Source organism: Leptonychotes weddellii, unplaced genomic scaffold (assembly GCF_054177405.1).
Source record: "Leptonychotes weddellii isolate Sample4059 unplaced genomic scaffold, ASM5417740v2 HiC_scaffold_2069, whole genome shotgun sequence".
Classification (NCBI taxonomy): domain Eukaryota; kingdom Metazoa; phylum Chordata; class Mammalia; order Carnivora; family Phocidae; genus Leptonychotes; species Leptonychotes weddellii.
In genome coordinates this window covers 1-13,735 of record NW_027793832.1, presented here as the reverse complement: position 1 = coordinate 13,735, position 13,735 = coordinate 1, and the positions used below count along the sequence as shown (strand labels likewise).

Below are 13,735 nucleotides of genomic sequence, written 5' to 3'. Positions count from 1 at the left end.
TGGATACCCACCATTTGCATCTACATGGATGGAAGTAGAGGGTATTTTGTTAAGTGAAATAAGTCAAGCAGAGAAAGACAATTATCATCTGGTTTCACTCATATGTGGAATATAAGGATCAGTGTGGAGAACAAATAAGGGAAAGGAGGGAAAACTGAATGGGAAGAAATCAGAGATGGAGACCAACCATGAGAGACTCTGGATTCTGGGAAACAAACTGAGGATTATAGAAGGGAGAGGGTGGTGGGGATGGGGTAACTGTCTGGTGGGCATTAAGGAGGAGACTTGATGTGATGAGCACTGGGTGTTACACACAACCGATGAATTATTGAACACTACATCTGAAACTAATGATGTACTATTGGTTGGCTAATTGAATTTAAATTAAAAAATAAAGTTAAATGAGAAAAACAGTATTAAAATAATCTTGGGGCACCTGGGTGGCTCAGTCGTTTGGCATCTGCCTTCAGCTCAGGTCGTGATCTCAGGGTCCTGGGATCGAGCCCCTCATCAGGCTCCCTGCTCTGTGGGAAGCCTGCTTCTCCCTCTCCCACTCCCCCTGCTTGTGTTCCCTCTCTCTCTGTGTCAAATAAATAAAATCTTTAAAAAAAAATCTTAATGAATTGAAGACTTAAAAAGGATTACTGAATTTATGAATTAATGGAGCACTTTTTTCTCTCCCATCTCTCAGTGTCTTTGGATGTAATAACTATTTACCATTTAACAAATATAACACCATAAAATTGACCTATTGAGGATTAATCTGCATTTCTGCAAAAGTGCATGGTTTATTTTCTCCAGCTCCAAATTTACCTAAAGGAAGAATGTTTTCAGTTGCTACTTAAAGAGAGGATGTCTGGATTTTCTAAATATCTGAGGCTATTTAAGTATTCCCTTTGAAGTGTTTTGATATTTTAGTATCTTTTAAATATCTTTCAAATGTATGCACACCTAACCCTTCCATAAACTCCACCAATGGACCATTTAAACAGCGTAATAAAAATCACTAATTCTTGTGAGAACACTGAAAGTGAGCAGAGTATGTAATATTAACCAGACATTTGGGATCAAATATACATTAATTACAATCAGAGAAATAGTATGAGATAATAACTGGAATTGTAACCAACATAAAGGGTCACTCCAGGTGGTATGTAAAGTTATTTCTATAAGATGTTTTTCAGGAACCCAACTCAGGAGAACCACATGAAAAGGCAAAGCACCAACACCTTTATAAGAGGACATGACATGCACAGATATGAAATCTAACACAAAACCAGTTTGAAACAGGTCAGAGTTGAAGCATGTGCAGAAGCCCCCTGAGACTGCTCTACAGTTAACTTTAGTGCATTATAATACTAAAATCTCCTCTCAGGGTTAGAGCTTAGGCCATTTTTTGAACTTGTGGTATATGCTAAGCATGCACAGTAAAACTAGAATGCCTAAGTAATAGGATATATGTAAGTTCCCTAGTGTATATGCGATCTTCTGGACTCTGACTCCTCTGCATACTGAATAAAAGCTAACTGCACCATCCCCAGGAGAGACACTGCTTTAGGAAATATCTCCAGTGTTCTGCTTGCTTACTGTAAGTAAACAAAAGCTTCCACACCAGACTGAGTGTAAGCCTTGGATGTACAATTGGCTTACACTCACTGAGGAAAGGCACCCACTGAGTCCAGTAACAGAATGGGTGGACACAAAGAAGGAATAAACATCAGCGGTATTTAGGCACTTTGGCATTATTCATGTGTGAATGTTACAATTGGTTTCACATTTTCAACGAAAGTAGTGCTGATGCATCTTTCAACGTAATTGGCATTGGCAGTTGCTGAATGCATTTTTCATATTACCCATGGTATAACCCGGAATAACAGCACCCATGTACCCCTGAGCAGATGTGGATGACTTAGACTTTCAGAATCCCTCCCTTGACACACCAGGATCCCCTTGACATCTTGCCAAAACCCTTTTAAAGGCCCCGGTTACATCTGTGTTCCTCAAGCTGTAGATGAGAGGATTTAACAAAGGAGTGAGAATGGTGTAAAAGGCAGAGAAGACCTTGTCTTTGATCGGTGTGTGGTAGGGTTGGGGAAGCATATATGTGTATAGGGCAGCCCCGTAAAACAACACCACCACCATTATGTGTGATGAGCAGGTGGCAAAGGCCTTCTTCTTCCCTTCTGCTGACTTCATCTGGTGCACTGTGATGAGAATCTGGGCATAGGAAGCAATCACCACAGAGAAGGGGATCAGCAGCATCACGACACAGCATATGTACATGATCATTTCATAGGCAGCTTTGTCACCACAGGCCAGCCTCAGCATGGTGGGCGCTTCACAGAAGAAATGATTGATCTTTTGGGAACTGCAGAATGAGAGACTCATGGTGATAGGGGTGAGAAGCAAGCTGTCCAAAGCACCACCAAACCAAGAGCTGGCCAAGATCACCCAACAGACCCGGTGGCTCATAAGGACAGGATAGCGAAGGGGGTTGCAGATGGCCACATAGCGGTCATAAGCCATGAGTCCCAGCAGGAAAAATTCAGCCCCCACAAAGCCCATGTAGAGAAAGTACTGGGCTGTACAGGCAATGAAGGAAATGGTCCCCTTGCCCACAAGATAATCGACCAACATCTTGGGCACAATGGTAGAGATGTACATCATGTCAATAAAGGAGAGGTGGCTGAGCAGGAAGTACATAGGGGTGTGGAGGTGAGGGTCTATGTGAATCAGGAAGATCATGACCCCATTAGCTATCATGGCCATGAAGAAGATGACACAGATGATGCTGAAAAGGAAGCCTGAGGCTGCACTTTGAGTGAAGAGCCCTGTGAGGGTGAAGTCACTTGAAAAGGTTTTATTGTCTCCACCGATGGTGTTGAGTTGGACCTGGAGGTATAAGGAAATAAGTGGGGGTGTTAATGAAAGTTCCAGTATATAATATGTCTTATTATAGAAGCATTATTAAATTAAAATTATTTACATAACTAATATTAAGCCTTTAGTATGTGTGTATATGTTGTAGGGTATATTTGCAACTTTTTCGTTCTTGGATATTTCTTCTTGTTGAAGAATAATTCGAAAGTTGAGTCTCCGTGGCATGAAGATGAATGAACATTTGGCAACTGATGATTGGTTTAAGGGAGTTTAGTTATTACTGCAGAACATGTGAGCCCCAGAGAGTCTTCTTCATCTGGAGTTGACTTCCTTTATCTGAAACATGGATATGACTGCAAAACAATCGAGTTAGTTCAAATAACCAAACAATTTATTAAGATGTTTTACTGAGTTGGGAATTTTTGTCACAACTATAAAAGTGATCAGCCTCATCTAGAAATAACTATTAAGTTGTTGATACAGCTGAAAATTATGAACTATAGTAAATTGGATTACAACATTGTCCATCTGATCATTAATCAACCTTATTTGTTTGTTCACTCATTTGTTGATTTTTTTAATCATTCACACTCCAACCTTTATTTATGGAGAGTTTCCTGTGTTCCACACACTATGGATACTATTATAAACAAAAGAGGAGGTGTCTCATGTGACTTATGGCTCTAGTTGTGAGATAAAGAGAGTAAGCAAATAAAGGACAATGATGGTTCTGGATAATGCTCATCAATACTATGAGGAAAAGTTTAACATAGGCAATGAAGTGTAGCAAAGGAGAATCCATGTGAAGATTTGGGGGAAAGGTGTTCCTGCAGAATGAATATCAATTTAAAATCCCTAAGGCAGAAATGAGCTAATGTTCAGGATAGTTCAAGCAGAGCCTTGTGATTGAGAGGGCAGTGAGTTGCCAGAGGTCAGATTTTAAGGCATGTACGCCAAGGTGAGGAAGTCAAATTATTTTCTAAATATTATCAGCAGAATTGAGGTTAGTTGACAACTTGTAATATTTTTTGAGAATTTAAACAAACGTTCACTCTGTTGTTTTTGTTTGTTTGTTTGTTTCCCTTTTGTATATCTGAGCTAATGATTTTTTTCCACTTGATTTTGCATTTTTGGGGACTTGGTAAGATTTACAGGAGGGGAACTCCCATCCAGGTAATTCTGGGGCAGTCTCAGTTGTGCCTCCTGTCCCAGGATCCCAGTTGTTTTAGCATGTGTTCCTCCCCTTTTGCTTTACTCTCAAGAGCATCCTGATATGGTCAGTCATAAGCCTTAGGCATGATACCCGAATAAAGGGTACCTGAAGTACTACATAGGTTAAAGGGCAACAGGACATCCTGCAAGGTCTCAGAGAGTATAAGGACTGGTAATACATTTGCATCTTTTGTATAGAATGAAAATAAGAGAATCCTCCCCCAAATTCTTCACTAGTTTTGCCATTCTTCCAAGGCCAAATATAAATTTTCAATTATTGGAAAATTATTTTACCCATTGCATGTACTGAGCTATTGTACCGTGGAAAGAGGCAGGTGATGCAGCTATATGTGTGTGGAATTAGGAGGCACTGTCCTGGGCCAGGAACAGCAGTTTGGAGTAAGGGGTCTTTATGGTGTCAGTTCTACTATCCTTATTAAAGGTTATCACAGGGGCGCCTGGGTGGCTCAGTCGTTAAGCGTCTGCCTTCGGCTCAGGTCATGATCCCAGGGTCCTGGGATCGAGCCCCAGCATCGGGCTCCCTGCTCCATGGGAAGCCTGCTTCTCCCTCTCCCATTCCACCTCTTGTATTCCCTCTCTCGCTCTCTCTCTCAAATAAATAAATAAAATCTTAAAAAAAAAAAGGTCATCACAGAAACCCTATGTGTTGCTGTAATGATTAAATATCATATTATTTATGCAAATGTTAATATATATTTAATTATATATTAATTATATTTAATTATATAGTTAAATATATTTAATTGCTAATCTAGCATAAGCTACTGTGGTGGGGGATTATTCTGGTGTTATGAATACTCACAATTTGTTGCTGTGGGAACATTTCATTTCTTAGTTACAACCCATGGAACACATACTACCCAATCCTTCCATGCACTGTCTTCCAAATTACTTAAAATGATAGACTTTCAGAACATTCTTCATGATCCCACTAATGATTGTCATTTGTGGGAATTCTCAGTGAGAGGTTGGGACTTGTGCAAACTAGTTTCTGGAAAAACTCATTCCAGAAAGATTTTCATTTCTAAATTTCACTTTCAGATTAATCACTGAGGAATAAGACACTAGGTAATAATTACCTTTGCATGAACAACCAGAATATTAAAAAAAATAATTTGAAGGTGTCTGCAAACTCCCCACATAGCCTGGCTCAAATTTACTTTTTTTTCTTTCTATTTACTTTTATTGAGTTTTTTTTTTAAATTTTAATTCCAGTTAGTTAATATACTTTGAAGCTGAAAAAATAATTCCCTCTCAACAATGTTGACAAATAAAAAGATGGACACTAGTCATTACCTGGTTTGGAAAGATCTGTCCAGTTTTGCCCACCAAATTACAGGAGGCTGACAAGTAATGATCCACTCAGACAAAGGACTGGCTGCCTCTCTCTGAGTCATTATCTACTCTGGGGTAGATTCTGCTTTCCCATCTTCATCCCCACACCCCAGAAATAATTTCCTCATGTAATTATTTAGAAGAGGAGTAGAGTTTTGCCAAAATGCCTACAAGAGAGGTGCTTAGAGGAACAGTCTCAACAGAGTGAACTGGAGACCTGACTCAGGAAAGTGGGAAACATGCACAAATGATGGAAAATACAAGTAAGCTAACTAGAAATCTAATATTTTCTCTAACTTTTTCCTAATCTTTCAACAAAAATTAAAACATAATTGTACAGTTTTGCTTGTTAATTTTAGACAGGCTGAATGGATTGTGTGTTGAGGAGTGGGGAGGAGATGGTTGTTTATTTGGCTTCTGTATGTCCAGAGTGGGGATCCTCTAGAAAGAGGTACCAGCATATTTGCTAAGTTCCTAGTGATGAGCTAAAATCAGAAGGAGCCCACAGAAAAGCCAAGGAGACCAAGTAAAGCTAAGGACTTTTAAGGAGAGGAGAAACACATAGATTAATACACTAATCCCTGAAAGGGAAAGAGAAAGCTACCCAGGACAACTAAAACTATGGTACCAGGGTGAGAAATTATAGGAAAGGCAGGGAAGAACAGTGCTGATGATATGAAATTGTATCACAACTGTGGGGAATAAAATTTGAGTAGCTCCCTGGAAACATACAAGCACAGAGATTAAATGATAAGAAACAAAGTAATAGATATGGGATAATGGCAATACAAAATTAAAGTATAAATAATCAGTGGCTTTGAAAAGAGTGCTTCCACAAATATAAGAGAATTATTAACAAGTTGAAAAGAAGAAAACTGTTGGGAAAGGAACAGACTGTGTGTATGGATGTTTTCCGTAATAAATGATACATACACTTATGTATGTCCTTGCAAATTATCGAGGTGAAAGCAATATGAAAAGGGAAGAAGAGGAAGAAGGAGAAGAGGAGAAGAGGAAGGAAGGAAGGAAAAAAAGAAGGAAGGAAGGGAGAAATAGAGGAAAGACAAGCAGGAAGTAAAGAAGTACAAAAAAATCTAGAAGCATACAGATGGAATAAAAGAAAGGAGAAAAACAGTCACTTACAACAAAATAAAATTCAGACTGGCCACAAATGTCTTTTTGATAATGATAAAAACCAAATAAAAGGGAAGAAATGTCCAAAACAGAAGACATGTGATGTTGGAATTAAAAGTGGGTGTTCCAGAGAGAGACAATTATCACATGATCTCACTGATATGAGGAATTTGAGAAACAAGACAGAAGATCATAGGGGAAAGGAAGGAAAAATGAAACAAGATGAAACCAGAGAGAGAGACAAACCGTAATCTCAGGAAACAAACTGAGGGTTGCTGGAGTGGTGGGGGGGATGGGGTGCCTGGGTGACAGACACTGGGGAGGGTATGTGCTATGGTGAGTGCTGTGAATTGTGTAAGACTGATGAATCACAGATCTCTACCTCTGAAACAAATAATACATTATATGTTAATTAAAAAAAAAAAAGTGAGTGTTCCAGAGCCAGAGTTTTCCTGGGTTTGGTTCTTTCTTCAGTACCTAGATGTGTGACCACTGTCAATTTACTTATCTTGTTTTTGCCTTAGGTTTCCCATCAGCTCTGTAATGCCAGGATTGACACATGTCTCCAGGACTACACCAGTTAATAAACATAAATTTCTCAGACCATGCACAGAATGTGCTAAGTGTTTAATAAGGGTTATTGTCAATATTATTAGGTATATATGAGTTGTCAGTAATATGTGAATGACCCAGGAAGACATTCTGAGATATGTTGTGAGAAATAAACGCTAAGATAGATCCAGATATTTCTGTAGATGAAAAAAATTGAGAAGTAGGAATAAAGCAGAAACTGTGTAATGTTACTAATAATGACCACTGAAATCAGTTTAAGTATATTTGTTTAAAAAGAGTGTAAATATGATTGCAAAATTGCATATAATTAAAAATAACTCTTAACAACAATTATATATATATATATGCAGGTCGGAAAATTGAATGCAAATTATCTACATAAAAAACAGATTTCAGGGCGCCTGGGTGGCTCAGTTGGTTAAGCGACTGCCTTCGGCTCAGGTCATGATCCCGGAGTCCCGGGATCGAGTCCCACATCGGGCTCCCTGCTCGGCGGGGAGTCTGCTTCTCCCTCTAACCCTTCCCCCTCTTGCGCTCTCTCTCTCACTCTCTCTCTCTAATAAATAAATTAAAAAAAAAAAATCTTAAAAAAAAAAAAACAAAAAAACAGATTTCATTTACATTGAAATTTAAGGAACACCAGAAAGCCTGCATTAATTCTTTTTTTTTCATTTAACTATGTATTGTGATCCATTGGTTTAGGAGCTGAAGATACATTGACAGTGTTCTCTCTTGGAAAAAATATTCTAGTGGAAGGAACCAGTGATAAATGAATATACAATCACCAAAAGTCTAACATTTTTCTTTTAATTAATGAGTGAGGAAAGATAGATTTTTTTAAACTCATGACTCAAAAAGAAAACTATAAGGAAAAGAGCAATTAATCAGTACTAGTATTAGAATGAGACACAAGAATGTGTGTGTGTGCGCATTCTAAAACACTGAAAAATATGAAGAAAAATACATTATACAGTGCAGGAGGTAAAAAAAAAAAGCATATAATGAGATTAGATAGAAAACAATTGTTTGTTTGCAACAATGTAATAGATAAAACCCCCGCTTTTAAAGTGTAGTTTCACTCTAAGAAAGCAAATCAGAAGAGGTACAAAAATGGAAGATATAGACTTAAAAGATGTAACAAAGCGAGTGACTTAAGTATATATGGAATATAATTTAAACCAAGAAACAGACTCTTAACTATAGAGAACCAGAGGGGAGGTGGCTGGGTGGATGGGTTAAATAGGTGATGGGTATTAAGGAATGCACTTGTTGTGAGGTGAGCACTGGGTGTTTATGGAAGTGTTGAATAACTAAACTGTACACCTGAAACTAATATTACACTGTATGTTAGCTAACTGGAATTTAAATAAAAACTTAAAAAAAAATAAAGTGATTCTATTATATAGGAAAAACCCAATAAATAAAATTACAGATACATCATTCATTAAAATACCAGAGAACCTGAAAAAAAAAAACCACCACTGCCCTATAATTATAAACAACTCTCACTTGTAGATTAAAATTCCCCAAGTTAATATTAGTCATTAAACACAGCAGTGCCTTAAGAATAACATATCTGCAAATCTGTTCCTATAAATCCAGTACCTCTCAACACTCTGTAGAGCTCTGCATTGTTTGTAATCCATAGTCCTAAATGTGGGTTTCATGGCTCTCAGTAGCCTGAATATTCATCCTCTGTTCTCTGGTGCTCCATCGATTTTTAGCATTTGTCTCCTAGCAAATAACCAGACTCAGAAATTCCCCCTGCGAGGAGCATAATTCTCTCTTCCTCTGGTTTCTATAGCCTCAGGTCTCAGCTCACATAACTTCCCACATGGACACTCTCTGGTGTCAGTAAGAGCATCAAATGCCCTCATAATGTTTATATTTGTTGCATATTTGTTCATAATATCAAGAAAAATATCAACAAAATGTTGAAATAGCTGGTAACATACTAAACTTGGAGAAAAGTGTGAAACTAATAAAATGCATTCTTAATTGTTGAAATCCCAATAGGAAACTTGGTGAAATAATTCTAAATTTTATCTGAAAGAATGAGCATGTGTTAAATGTCCAGAGGGAAAAATGCTAAAATTTGACAGTGTATTCACCTCTGTGAGATCTATATAAAATATAGAAGTTGAACAACTGGAAAGAAAAGAGTGGTTAGAAATAAACATCCTTCACCACCATGACCACCAAAAAGATACACAAAAATCATAGCATATAATTGGTGCTGCACATAAAATAAGAATTCAAATAAATGGAAAGATTAATTTCATAATATGTATATGGAGATGAAGAAAAATGGAATATATCACCCCCAGATGTTTCTCTGACATAAAAATTATTTTGAGCTGAAGGAAATTAAGAGGCAAACTCAGAAAATCCTCTCTCTTTCCTGCCTCAAGGCAAAATATAAATTATCCTTCTCCTAGAGACAGACTGTCAGCAGCCTAGAGAGGGTACCTGATAAATCTGCAAACAAACCTTACTCTATTAGTTTCCTCTCTTGTATTTACATTCCCAGTTTGCTGCTTTTGGAAGCCTAGAAGTGCTTTCTTTCGTCCTGTCATTTCTCTATGAATTCATCATTCTTTGTTGAAGATGTTATTTGAGCCTCATTTCTGAGTTACTTTTTTGTCGAGGTTTCTCCCAGGTGTTGTACATTGCACATATTAATAAGTTGTTTTTCTTTTGTTAATTCATCATTTTGTTAAAGAATCCCAGCTAAACATAACATGAGTAGAGGTAAAGTGTTGTCTCCCCTACAGAGATTTTAAAAAAAATGCAACTTAAAGAATAAAATTTTTGTTCTATTTATTTACTTATAAAGATTTTATTTATTTATTTATTTGAGAAAGAGAAAGAGCAAGAGCTGGGGGAGGGGCAGGGGGAGAGGGAATCTCAAGCAGACTCTGCACTGAGTGCAGATCCCAATGTGGGGCTCAATCTCATGACCCTGAGATCATGATCTGAGCCAAAGTCAAGAGTCAGACACTTAACTAATTGAGCCATCCAGGCGCACCCCTAAGACTTTTCTTTTAAACTCACAATCTTTAGATAAGATGGCTCAAATACTTGAATAAAATAAATATATGTGCATTTCTGAAAGAAAAATTTATACAGTACTCAAATCTGTTTGACAAAGAAATGTTATTTTTAATAAGAAAAAGATATGTTTAAAGGATGACAGTAACATTTAGGATTTTCTTTTTTAAGATTTCATTTTTTAAGTAATTTCTACACCCAACATGGGGCTCTAACTCACAACCCTGAGATCAAGAGTCACATGCTCCACCAACTGAGCCAGCCAAGAACCCCATACATTTAAGATTTTTTTTAAGATTTTATTTATTTATTTAAGAGAGAGATACAGAGATAGCGCTCGAGAGAGAACAAACAGGGAGGAGAGGGAGAAGCAGACTCCCCGCTGAGCAGGGAGCCCGATGTGGGACTCCATCCCAGGATCCCGGAATCGTGACCTGAGCCGAAGGCAGACACTTAACCAACTGAGCCACCCAGGCACCCCTTAGGATTTTCAATATGAGGAAGTGAGTTCATGCACTCTCATGCACTGCTAGTGTGAGTGAAAATTAAAATAATTTTTCTAGATGTTTTTGGCAATATTTATTGATATCAAATATCTACACTTTAGCTACTTTTATAAATTTATTCTTAGGAAAAAATAGTTTGAAAATGCGAGTGTATGCAAAGATACTAATGAATCATTGCTTTTGATAGTAAAAATAAACTGGAAACAATCTAAATAATCAACATTACCAGATTAACAAAATTAAACTTTATGCAACTTACCTTACACCTGTTGATAATAGTGATGTAATTTAGTTTTTTTTGTCATGTAAATATGTGCATAATATATTTTTGACTAAAAAAACATATTACTACTCATTTACAGAAATATATATGCATAGAAACATAATTACCTATACTTAGTTCAGCAATTTTAGTACTGAGATAGGAAAGAATAAGCCCAAGGGAAGAAACCCGGCTCAAGAGAAAACATCCTGGAGCCTCTGCAGAACAGAATGGCACTTGAGGGATCAGGAAGACACTTTACCAGAGCATCCTAGAATCTGGTGTATCTTACTTACTGTATATTATAAACTTTATATTTAATCCTTTTCCAAGTAAAATGGACTAGACCCTGATGGTAATCAGAGTTCCATAAAGACACCTTCAATCTCTCCTTGATGCTCTCAAACTTCAGACCAGGGAGGACACCGTCCCCTACCCCCATGGTAGTTTTTCAACTTGTTTCCACAACTTGTAGCAGTCTCCCTGGGGGTTTTATCTGCTGTTTCTGTCTTCCAACTACAATGTGACCTATTTGAGGATGGCTCTGAATAGCCTTTATATTTACAGCCATTAGAACAGTCTTGTATATAATAGTCTATATATCAATAGATTACTCCTGAGTCTATTATTAGATTAATTAATTGATTAATTAAATTTAATAAAAATAAATTTAATTAATTAAGTTAATTAATTACTTAATATTTTACCATTTCAAATGTATACATGAGGGGACACAAGGGTAAATATTTGCTTTTGCTATTCCCTGTAAAGTCACTCTGTACCAAAAGGCTAACTTGAAAGGCCTCTTGAGTCAGGACAACATGGGGTCTCTGGGAAAAAAAAGAAAGCTAATGACATCAGTCAGAGAGGTGATGGTGTCAGCTATTTGTCCCCTTAACCACATAATATGCATCACCTTGTACTTCAAACACAGCCTCACAGCATCTGACCAACCAGCAGCCACAGCCATTAATAAAGAGCACTCCCATCTTTTGGATACTGCTTCTTGATGTGTCCAAAGTGGGCCACAAAATGCAATAAGTAAAATCATTCATGAAATAGTTATTGGCTTTAATCACAATGCTACCAGAATGATACACTATTTGGTTATCTGTGGCCTAAGCACTTGTGGAAGAAAGTGATATTTGTTTTAAACAAGTGAGTGGACATTTTATAGTTGAAGCAACAGGAAATTTGCAGACTTCTCACAATGTTTCTATGATTATTATTATACTATACCTATATGCCTATATTATATCATATCTATATACTATTCTATACCTATATCCATTATTATACCCAACTGCTGACCCCATTTTAGTGTATTTCATTTTTACCTGAGAAATCTATCTTTATGTGTAATAAATGAAAAATATGACAGTATTTAGAAATAGCTCAATAATAACCCATGTTTTTAGGTTTGACAACTAGGTGTTAGTCTACAGTTTGGGCATTATTAATTCAGTCAAAATTATTTGCCTCTGGACTCCTGGGTTGTGCTTCATTGATTTCCAATCTACTCTTCTTAGGTAAAGCATCCTAATTCCTTACACCTCCACCAAAATTTCTCCTTTCCAAACCTATTCAATTTAATCCTTCTGTCATCTTACCTAAGTCCCCATGCTTTAAACTTATATCAAGTGTGTGAGAAATGAACACACACAAAATATCTGAATTATTGCACATCATTGACCTTTTTTATCCATTCTCCCACCCCTAGCCCACCCTGACCCCCATGCACATTATTTAAGAGAGCCAAATGGTTTTCTTACCATTTGAAGAACGGAGGTGAAGAAGTTGATGACAGCAGATCACCTTTAAGTATAATATACCTAGAAAAAGGTATATTGGTCAAGGGTAAAACTAGTTATGGACAACTTCACAAGAGATAAGACCTTAGAAACTTAGCAAATAAAATGGAACTTCCTTGGTTTCCTTGTCTTCTATCTTCGTAGAGGCCTCCTTTCTTCCTTGAAGAGATGGCAGGAGATCCAGATTGAAAGACACAAAGCATCAAAAAGGAGATTGTTAAAAGTATTTAAAGATGACACTCTTAACTGGAGCCATGGATTTCACACTTCAGTGCCACAAAAACTTTGGGGCACATAACACCAGGGAACCAAAGAGAGAGTTTAAATAACCTAGACAGTGTCATCATAACCATTCTGAGATGTCTCACAGAGACATCTTCTTCTCAGAATCCAAATGAGTATCAGTTAAACTGTTCTGGTAGGTACTGAACACTTCACTCAAATGTCAAAATTGCAAGCAAATGTTCCAAAGCAAAAATGATTGGGCTGAATTCTCTCCAGTTTTTTTTTTTTTCCATTATTAATAGCTTGAGAACAACTGTTTTCTGGATGTTTCATCACTAGACACTTATGTCTTTCATTCTCTAGAGAACAAATTAGTAATGTTGGGAAGATTGCCAAAGGAAGGAAAGAGAAGTTTTTCATGTGGTCATTTAATTTCTCATTTCAAGAATAATTGTTATTTTTAATCCTGCCATTTTTCTCTTTCATTAATCTACTTCTCATGTTAAGTAAATGCCACCAAGATAACTTGTACAATTACCAATTTAATAAAAGCATTGGGGAATTTGATAAGATAGTATGTTTTTGTTTAACCTATTGTCAGTGTAATTGATATAAAAACCCAGTTTGGTGAAAGTGATTATTATGAAACCTTCTTTAACATGTGGTTAGAAAAAAATTTGATGAAAATGCTTTATTCCAGATTGGGAGTTCTTTTTTTTTTTTTT

At 36.8% G+C, this 13,735-nt stretch overlaps 1 protein-coding gene across 1 annotated transcript; it reads right to left on the bottom strand.

The window, feature by feature from the left end:
- Positions 1 to 1,917: 1,917 nt before the first annotated feature.
- Positions 1,918 to 12,806, bottom strand: LOC102749920 (olfactory receptor 2T6-like; the record flags this gene model as incomplete). Its single annotated transcript, XM_081810234.1, has 3 exons — positions 1,918 to 2,892; positions 10,972 to 10,978; positions 12,747 to 12,806. Coding segments are annotated over 3 exons (1,042 nt in total), but the record flags the coding sequence as incomplete, so codon positions are not given.
- Between the last annotated feature and the right edge of the window lie 929 nt (positions 12,807 to 13,735).